Source organism: Onthophagus taurus, chromosome 10 (genome assembly GCF_036711975.1).
Source record: "Onthophagus taurus isolate NC chromosome 10, IU_Otau_3.0, whole genome shotgun sequence".
Classification (NCBI taxonomy): Eukaryota; Metazoa; Arthropoda; class Insecta; order Coleoptera; family Scarabaeidae; genus Onthophagus; species Onthophagus taurus.
Window position 1 is genome coordinate 147,365 of NC_091975.1, and position 9,938 is coordinate 157,302.

The window sequence follows — 9,938 nt, forward strand, 5'->3', positions numbered from 1 at the left end:
AGAAGGTAGAGGTTTGGTCTTTGCGGGATTGGATTAGTCTCGGAAAAAGAGACCGGGATATGGCACCTACTTTTTTCGTATCTCTTATAGTTTCTGAGATAGCCTATGGTAACACCCAAATTTGCCCACCCTGTACAAACATTTTGCAGCACAATGCAATCAAAGATTTGATTAAGTTTTAAAAATTCGTATAAAATGCACTTCCTGGAATATGATTATGAAAATTCCCCAAAGTGTTAATAAAAGTGTCCTCTTTCCAATGAACTAGTTTTTAAACTTGATGAACAACTTTTAGTTTTTGAGAAAACAATATTTGAAGTTTTGATAAAATTTTCGATGTTGCAATTTTCATCGATAACTTTCAAAATTCGCTATAAAATTAATTTCTTGAAGCATCCTTCTGGAAATATCATATAAAAAAAGTTCATTTTGTATCTTGGATCCAAATAAGTTGACATATCTTATCAGCTTTCTTATTAATTTCATTTTTATTCAAATATCGCAATAATGTGGGAATATAGGGTATCATTTCAGAAATGCACCAGAAATTATAACCATAATGGCCGGATACGTACCATCACTAATTAAAACTATTGAGTTGTATTAATCTCATTAATTTACGGATAAAATTTTATTTATTTAAAATTTTTATAATAAAATATCAATTAATTTGAAGTAAATTTTTGAATATGCACCTCCATTTCTGGTTTTCCTTGTGTTGGTGGTGATGTTGACGGAATTTTTTGAACACAACAAATCAAAGGTTTCAATCCTTCTAAACCACAAAAATGGGGCTTCTTAAGAAACGTATAAAAAGCTGGACAATCTGACGATAAAGTACAAAGTCCGTATTCGCCGAAAGTTGTTATGCAATATTTCCCTTAAATAAAATAAGTTTTATATTTAAAAAAAATGATTAAAAAAAAAGTACCTTTTAGACTGTTAGGAAGAATCTTATCAAAACACAAAGTAAATCCCATCGAAATTATAAACAGAAACGAAATACTCGGCGAAAGGGTCATTATGTTTGCGATCTACAACTTACTGACGAGAACTAGCGTAAGGTTATTGCATTTAGAGGAGGACAGGAACCTTTCAAGAACAGGTTAGGAAAATAAATACAACAAAATTGTAACTTGGAGTATAATTTATTAAGAGAAAAAAATTTATTCCTCATCATTTTCCATATTTTCTCTTATCCATTTTATATAATGAGAAATCCGAATGTAAATATTAGGATAAGTTTCAGTTGGTGGATAACCACTTCCCCCCGCCATTATTCCAACGGGTTGAAGATGCCCATTTTTCATCAAATGAATAATTCCCAACGAATCCTAAAAATAATGTTTTAATGATATCTTTATCAATGTTTTTTTTAATTTACTTGTGGTTCTTCTATAGGATAAGCGCAAACTTCCGATTTCTTTCTTATTTCAATCGAAGGAGTCCTAGTATGATAATTTTCAGAACATTTTGGAAATGGGAGGATTTTTAAAATAAATTTAACGACAATTAATTGATCTTCATTATCGGGTAATCGAACCCAAGCGGCTTCAATTGGTTTTTGTTTATCAAAAATTTTCGTTTTATACAATTTCGTCGGATTTACAAAATCAGTTGATTCAGCTGGCGTTTCTAATTTTACCAAAGCTACACTTCTAGTAGCATTTTCAAAAGAATCGGGATCAAATTCAGGATGAGCTGAAATATTTGAGATGTTGTGGTATTGAAAGTGTTCGCAAGATATTCCTAATCGGACACTAATTGGAGCACCACTAAAAGAAATAAAATTAATTTTAAATCTAATTGGATAATAATAATTACATCGTTTCCTTTCGACTACATTCCGCGGTTGTTAAAACATGATTTTGATCGATTAAAATTCCAACACAACCGTAAATTATTCTCGATCCAATATCATAACCTAACATAGCCATGTGCTTAAATTCTTTAGCAATTTCTTCATCTTGAGGTAAATTTTTGTCGCAATCTTCACTAATTACCCAGGAAATTAACGAAAACAAGAATAGTGAAAATATAACCGTTTTAGAGAACATTTTAACAGAATACAAAGTATGTGGCACTAAACAAGTTATAAATACCTAAAATTCACATTTTTATCGTTGTTTTATCTCGTCTTGAAGACCTTCGTTTAGTTCAAAAAAACAAGGGGTTATGTTTAGGATTAAATTTAGTTGATAATAAAAAAATGTTGTAATAATTAAATAATGTATTTATTTCAATAACAAAAAGTACGATTTAAGCCCAAACGATGTTTTCAATCCATTCAATATAATTTGAAATTTTTGTATAAACTCCCGGTATGTTCTGTACACCGCAAATTTTTCCGAAGGAGGTGATACCAATTAATGTATGATGCCTAGATGTTGTAATTTGAAGAGGTCCACCTGAATCACCCTAAAAAAGTTAAAAATTTAATTATTAATTTATAGATTGTGAAACATTTACAATATTTAACTTGTACATATTAAATGATAACCGGAAATAGCTTAACCCTTTGTGTCCCGACGGTACTTTAAAGTACCAGTAGCTTTAAACACTCATTTTAAACTGTAGTAATCTATTCAGCCCATTTAGAGCTGTCGGTACTTTCTACTATACAAGAAAGAATCTGTATAAAAAATGACGCAATCCGCACTGTAGGGTTTTTAGGTATATTTAAACTTATTCATTCAGATGTGAGGTTAGAAGTTTAGTGAAAAGTGGTGTTGAATTTTGTTGTTCAAAAAGTCAAAAATTTATCTCTTTGATAAATGGTTATTAGGTGTGATAATTACAGATCATTATAAAAAGAAAGCATTCAGCTTTAGTTTAAAATAAGTCTCATTCCTTAATTTCAATAAATACGGTTTCCAGGAATTTTTAAATTAGCATCTTTTTTGACACTCTAAGGTTATACGAAAATGTAAGTTTTATTTCAACATTTTTTTTCCTAATATTTTTCCAATACAACCCATCAATTATCATACATTATTTTAAAGAGAAAGCTTTGAGCTTTAATTTAGAATAAGTCTCATTCCTTAATTTCAATAAATACGACTTCCAGGAATTTTTAAATTAGCATCTTTTTTGACACTTTTAGGTTATACGAAAATGTAAGTTTTGTTTCAACATTTTTTTTCTCAATATTTTTCCAATCCAACCCATCAATTATCATACATTATTTTAAAGAGAAAGCTGCGAGCTTTAATTTAGAATAAGTCTCATTCCTTAATTTGAATAAAAACGGCTTCCAGGAATTTTTAAATTAGCATCTTTTTTGACACTCTTAGGTTATACGAAAATGTAAGTTTTATTTCAACATTTTTTTTCCTAATATTTTTCCAATACAACCCATCAATTATCATACATTATTTTAAAGAGAAAGCTTTGAGCTTTAATTTAGAATAAGTTTCATTCCTTAATTTCAATAAACACGGCTTCCAGGAATTTTTAAATTAGCATCTTTTTTGACACTCTTAGGTTATACGAAAATGTAAGTTTTATTTCAACATTTTTTTTCCTAATATTTTTCCAATCCAACCCATCAATTATCATACATTATTTTAAAGAGAAAGCTTTGAGCTTTAATTTAGAATAAGTCTCATTCCTTAATTTCAATAAATACGACTTCCAGGAATTTTTAAATTAGCATCTTTTTTGACACTTTTAGGTTATACGAAAATGTAAGTTTTGTTTCAACATTTTTTTTCTCAATATTTTTCCAATCCAACCCATCAATTATCATACATTATTTTAAAGAGAAAGCTGCGAGCTTTAATTTAGAATAAGTCTCATTCCTTAATTTCAATAAAAACGGCTTCCAGGAATTTTTAAATTAGCATCTTTTTTGACACTCTTAGGTTATACGAAAATGTAAGTTTTATTTCAACATTTTTTTTCCTAATATTTTTCCAATACAACCCATCAATTATCATACATTATTTTAAAGAGAAAGCTTTGAGCTTTAATTTAGAATAAGTCTCATTCCTTAATTTCAATAAATACGACTTCCAGGAATTTTTAAATTAGCATCTTTTTTGACACTTTTAGGTTATACGAAAATGTAAGTTTTATTTCAACACTTTTTTTCCTAATATTTTTCCAATCCAACCCATCAATTATCATACATTATTTTAAAGAGAAAGCTTTGAGCTTTAATTTAGAATAAGTCTTATTCCTTAATTTCAATAAATACGACTTCCAGGAATTTTTAAATTAGCATCTTTTTTGACACTTTTAGGTTATACGAAAATGTAAGTTTTGTTTCAACATTTTTTTTCTCGATATTTTTCCAATCCAACCCATCAATTATCATACATTATTTTAAAGAGAAAGCTGCGAGCTTTAATTTAGAATAAGTCTCATTCCTTAATTTCAATAAAAACGGCTTCCAGGAATTTTTAAATTAGCATCTTTTTTGACACTCTTAGGTTATACGAAAATGTAAGTTTTATTTCAACATTTTTTTTCTCAATATTTTTCCAATCCAACCCAACAATTATTATACATCATTTTAAAGAGAAAGCTTTAAGCTTTAATTTAGAATAAGTCTCATTCCTTAATTTCAATAAATACGGCTTGCAGGAATTTTTAAATTAGCATCTTTTTTGACACTTTCAGGTTATACGAAAATGTTAGTTTTAAATCAATACTCTTTTTCTCAATATTTTTCTAATTCAACCCAACGATTATAATACATCGATTTAAACAGAAAGCTTTAAGCTTCAATTTACAATAAGTTTCATTTCTAAATTTCAATAAACACGGCTTCCAGGAATTTTTGAATTAGCATCATTTTTGACACTTAGATTATGCGAAAATAGGGGGATTACATATTTTGCTAAAATTGATTCCAAAGGCCTTTAATGAGTGTATTTTGATAGCGTTTTAATTCTGTCTGATTCTGTCACAAAGTTTCAAAATTTTTCACTTCTTGGGACACAAAGGGTTAAATTATTCAACATACTAGTTCATAGAGTGCGTAATATAAGATTGTTACTCTCATGACCATGACATTAAAAGTGTTAAGCTTAACAAATAATGTCTCATTAAATAAGCTGACCTTCATAACTAGGAAATGATTTTCACAATGATGATATCTCAATTCGTTCTTCAGATACAGTATAATAAAATTGGATTTTTTTATCATTAAATACAAAGTTGAATTATAAAAATTTAAAAGGGAATATCTCAAGAACGACTGAAAATCCGACAAAATGTTACTCTTTCTTTTTTTTGTCAGAAAAAAAAATTTAAATGTTCTAGAAAAAGTCATTTTAACAACTTAGGAAATGAAAAAATGGATGGAAAATAAAAAACATATACAGGGTGTCTCAGCGAGACCGGTCATTAGACGTTTCTGTGGTTCTGGCAAAAATAAAAAATTGAGAATTCAGACTTAAGTATTATCAATTACGTTCTCTTCGTCTAAAATATTTTCAGATTTCTAGCACTTCCGGTTATACCGGAAGTCGCCACCTACTTTATTTTTTTAAATGGAACACCCTGTATATTTTCACATATTTGGATTTACCTGTTTTGAAGGTTTATAAATAACTTTACTTTTTGCAATTTGATTCGGCCGTTCTCGAGTTATTCGATTTTTTCTGCTCCAGCGGACATTTGTTCAAAAAATCATAGAACACTCGATTTTTGAGATATCAATTTAGGATTTAGAACATGCTTAAACAACATGATGGAGTATGTTTTGGTGCCGAGAACGACTGTCTAGATCGTTTGGTCACTTTACAATGACACGTTAACTTTTCGAAATTTGGAACTATCATAACTTCATTTTTCTAAATGGCACCCCCCATATTTTATTACTTAGTCGTCTTCGGCGTCTCATTTTACATCTTTTATACTCCATATGTCCTATGCCTAACATTAATAGTTTGAGAAATAATTAGGGTTTTTTGAAAAATGCTCACATATCATATCGATATTAACCTAGTGTGCTATGGAAAACAAATGTTTAATGACTTATTGACAAACGTCAAAGTCTGATTTACGTTGTTTGATGCTTGTGAGTCTGAAACCAGATAAAATGGATATTAATAACGTAAATAATGTTTATATAAATAAAGAAATCCATAATTTATTTTTTGTGCACGAAAAGTGCGACAAAGTTCTTAGTAGAACTTGCAGAATGTTTAATGAAAATTATCCGCATTTACCTCCGATGACAAAAGATACATTTAGAAGAATAGAAGCAAGTTTTTTGCATTTTGGACGAATTAATCAGGTGTTAAACTGACCAAAAAATGTAGTAGATAATGCAACGGAAGAGGTGAATGCCTTGGCTTATTTCGAGCCCAGTCCCAACACCTCAATTCGAGCTGCCAAAGAAGATCTAGGAATCATACTACGAACTTTGTCGCGTTTTTATGCATAAAAAATAAATTCAGAATTTCTTGATTTGTGTAAATATTACTTTCGTTATTGTTATCGATTTTAACTCTTTTCAGTACTAATATTAAGGGACATAACAGATAATTATTTGCTCACATGCATCAAGTGAGGTAAACAAGTGAGTCTTTGACAAGAACTCATTGAGAAGGCTTGTTTTTCATGGCACACTAGGCTAAATATCCATATGATATGTGTGCATTTTTCAAAAAACCCTAATTATCTCCCAAACTATTAATGTTAGGTATGGGACATATGGGATATAAAAGATATAGAATGAGACGCCGAAGACGACTAAGTAATAAAATATGGGGGGTGCCATTTAAAAAAATGAAGTTATGGTACTTTCAAATTTTGAAAAGTTAACGTGCCATAGTAAAGTGACCAAACGTTCTAGACAGCCGTTCTCGGCACCAAAACATACTCCATCATGTTGTTTAAGCATATTCTGAATCCTAAATTGATATCCCAAAAATTGAGTGTTCTCTGATTTTTTGAACAAATGTCTGCTGGAGCAGATTTTTCTAGAAAAATTCGAATAACTCGAGAACGGCCGAATCAAATTGCAAAAAGTAAACTTATTTATAAACCATGAAAACAGACAAATCCAAATATGTAAAAATATACAGGGTGTTCCATTTAAAAAAATTAAGTAGGTGGCGACTTCCGGTATAACCGGAACCCTGTATAAATTCTTACATGGCATGTATCTTTTTCTTCATCCTCTTTCCCTCCAGCACATATCATTGAATCCTCTTGAATTCCCTTTGGTAAAGTTCTAAAATCTCTTGAATAAGTTAAGTTACATTGACCATAAGGATATTGAACTAAATCAACTGCCATTAAATGATTACTTGGTAATCCTCCATTATAAAGAAAACCCCATCCGATTGCCGAAAACGTTTTCATTACATTTGAAGAAGTTTGAAGACACGCTGGTCTAACACTAATAGTCATTTCAATTGATGCATTTAGTTTTATTAAAGCAATATCATCATAGTGGATTGGAGGGGTGTAACTGGGATGTGGAATTGATTGGATTACTTTAAAATCGTTATGTGTTGTGTCCGGTGGGTTTAAAGTTATTGTTCCTGCTCTTATGTATTTAACATCACCACTAAAAAGATTAAATAATGATTAAATAACGAAATAAAATAACTAAAATTAAATACAAATCTCTCGAATAAAGACGATTAAAACGAAATTTTCACTTATAAGTGATTCCATTGAATATTTGTTTCTTGTCCATAACCTAAAGCGACCATATGAGAAAATTGTGATGGTGAAGATCGGACACCGCCAACAATTTCTCGTACAACAAATTTTTTGTTGCTATACTCATCGCATTCTAAGATGTGTTAAAGAAAATTATGCTTAAAATTAATTTTTAATGAAAATCTTACTTTCTTTAGCGATATCTCCAATTTTGTACGATGTTAACCCGCAACAAACAAGAGATTGTTTCTCAATAAAACCACAAAGAGTAGGCGAAACACCTCGTTTTAAATCTAATAACGCTTGTTCGCAGTCTTCAACACTTCTACAAATTCCCTTTTTATCTTGATCTGTTTTGCAAGGTTCTCCTTTATTAAAAAATATAAAAATATTATTTTAAAACAATTTTTTCAAAATTGTTTACCGACTTCGCATGAAACACAATTAAAGATAGCACCGAATGCAACTAAAACCAACGCAAGTTTCATTTTTACCAGATAAAACCGAAATGAACTTTAACTTTTAATGCGAGTGATTTTATACCATTTTGAAATGATGTCATTCCTTTTTGTGGTTGTTTGATTACAAGATGATTTATAACTAAAAACGTTTGTTTAAAATTAAATTAAGATTTATTGTAAATAAAAGAAGTACAAAAAATATTATGCTATTATATGGAATAAAATACTTTTTAGGGCCAAACGATATCTTCAATCCATTTTAAATGTGGATAGACTTTTGCGTAAACGGCAGGAATTGTCTTGTAACCGCATTGTTTCCCAAATGACGTTACACCTAATATGTAATAAGAACAATGATATTCTGAACTGCGGATTTGAATTGGTCCACCAGAATCTCCCTAACAAAAAGGTGATTAATTCCTTATTAATTTGTAATTAAAGATTTTTACCTGACAAGTATCTTTGTTGTCAGTGAATGATCCAGCGCACATTTGTAACTCATCATCGATTCCTCTAGGTAATTTAACGGTGTCTCTACTATAGGTTTTGTTGCATCGAGATCCTGTAAAAACATCTAACGCAGCTTTCATTAACAAATCACTTTTAGACGCTTCATTTGCATATTCAGTGTGACCCCAACCAGTTACAATAACCTTATCTACATCGCTTGTTTTGGGATTAGTCCATAAACAAATTGGTTTTAAAAATTCATTCATTTGTACTGGTCTAACTAATTTTAAAAGAGCAATATCGTTGTAGTCAGTGGGTGGAAGATAACCTGGGTTTTCATAGAATCTATCCACAGGAATTTCTTGCGCGTATTGATTATCATTGGGATCTGTGTAATTTAAATCGCCGACTCTTACAACTGTTGGGGAACCGCTAAAAATTTGATATCAAATTAGATCTGCTTGGTGGACTATGACTTTGATTTTAATTACAAGTTACGCGAATAAAGACAATGAGCAGCGGTTAAAACGAAGTTTTCGCTGATTAAACTTCCGCCACAATCCCACGTGATACCATTTCCGGTGTCGTAACCTAAAAGAGCCTATTAAAAAATTATTAGTAAACAATCTCAAAAATTATTAAGAAATGTTTCACCATATGAGAAAATTCCCCTAATTTTGCTGGTTCTCCATCGATGATAACAGGAGTTACTAGAGGACTCCAAGGACATTTACTTCGTTTTAAAAATTGCTGTCCAGGTATTAACGTTGGTGGCCTTTCAAAATGATAAGCCAAATTTTCATATTCTTTACATTCTAAAAAATAAAAATTTAGATATTGACTGAATATTTTATTGATTAAGTATTTACTTTCTCGACTCTTATCTCCAGCAACTCTGTTTAAAATGGGTTTTGTTTTAATTGTGGTCGTTGTTCTCGTGGTTGTTGATGTGGTCGTTGTTGTTATCGTTACAGGTTTTTGTGAGTCAGCGGACGCGCAACAAACCAAAGATATGTCACCGATAAATCCGCATATTTGAGGATGAATATTACTCATTAAATCACTAATAGCTTGAGGACAATCTGCTACTGTTATACATTTTCCTGAAGCTTTTTTTATTTTATGATAACAAATATCTCCTTTAAAAAGAAATTAATAAAAAATACACTTCATAACAATTCTTAGAAAAGTATGTAAGCAAACCGGTTTATTAAAACTTGCCTTAAAAACTTAATTTGAAATAAATCGACTTTATAACAAGATTTTCTCACCTACATAATCTGCATACAATTGGGAGATACCCAATAAAAACACTAAGGTAAGGACAATTTTTTCCGGAGTTTGCATTCTGGCCGGCTCCGAATTGTGAACTACAACGTCAAAGCGATTACGTTGATTAAA

General features: G+C 30.3%; 3 protein-coding genes and 1 long non-coding RNA gene across 5 annotated transcripts; all 4 read right to left on the bottom strand.

Moving 5' to 3' along the window:
* Positions 1–612: 612 nt before the first annotated feature.
* On the bottom strand, positions 613–1,048 carry LOC111413321 (uncharacterized). Its single transcript, XR_011641595.1, has 2 exons — positions 932–1,048; positions 613–880 (listed from the first exon to the last, which is right to left on the bottom strand). It is a non-coding gene; the product is annotated as an uncharacterized lncRNA (long non-coding RNA).
* Positions 1,049–1,129: 81 nt separating this feature from the next.
* On the bottom strand, positions 1,130–2,117 carry LOC111413320 (phenoloxidase-activating enzyme 1-like). The gene is made up of 3 exons (XM_023044242.2): positions 1,825–2,117; positions 1,385–1,775; positions 1,130–1,334 (listed from the first exon to the last, which is right to left on the bottom strand). Exons 1-3 carry the CDS (start codon positions 2,055–2,057, stop codon positions 1,167–1,169), a joined length of 792 nt encoding a protein of 263 aa, XP_022900010.2. The 5' UTR covers positions 2,058–2,117; the 3' UTR covers positions 1,130–1,166.
* Positions 2,118–2,212: 95 nt separating this feature from the next.
* On the bottom strand, positions 2,213–8,196 carry LOC139431488 (serine protease snake-like). The gene is made up of 5 exons (XM_071199350.1): positions 8,051–8,196; positions 7,815–7,994; positions 7,628–7,759; positions 7,111–7,547; positions 2,213–2,418 (listed from the first exon to the last, which is right to left on the bottom strand). The coding sequence occupies exons 1-5, from the start codon at positions 8,112–8,114 to the stop codon at positions 2,260–2,262; spliced, it is 972 nt and encodes a 323-aa protein (XP_071055451.1). The 5' UTR covers positions 8,115–8,196; the 3' UTR covers positions 2,213–2,259.
* A 39-nt stretch (positions 8,197–8,235) lies between these two features.
* Positions 8,236–9,937, bottom strand: LOC111413331 (serine protease snake-like). Of its 2 annotated transcripts, none has more exons than XM_071199277.1 (6): positions 9,809–9,937; positions 9,407–9,676; positions 9,192–9,352; positions 9,029–9,138; positions 8,537–8,969; positions 8,236–8,485 (listed from the first exon to the last, which is right to left on the bottom strand). In XM_071199277.1, the coding sequence occupies exons 1-6, from the start codon at positions 9,882–9,884 to the stop codon at positions 8,318–8,320; spliced, it is 1,218 nt and encodes a 405-aa protein (XP_071055378.1). In that variant the 5' UTR covers positions 9,885–9,937; the 3' UTR covers positions 8,236–8,317. The 2 variants fall into 2 exon arrangements, with proteins under 2 accessions (XP_071055378.1, XP_071055379.1); XM_071199278.1 differs by having other exon boundaries at positions 9,759–9,835.
* Position 9,938: the final 1 nt, after the last annotated feature.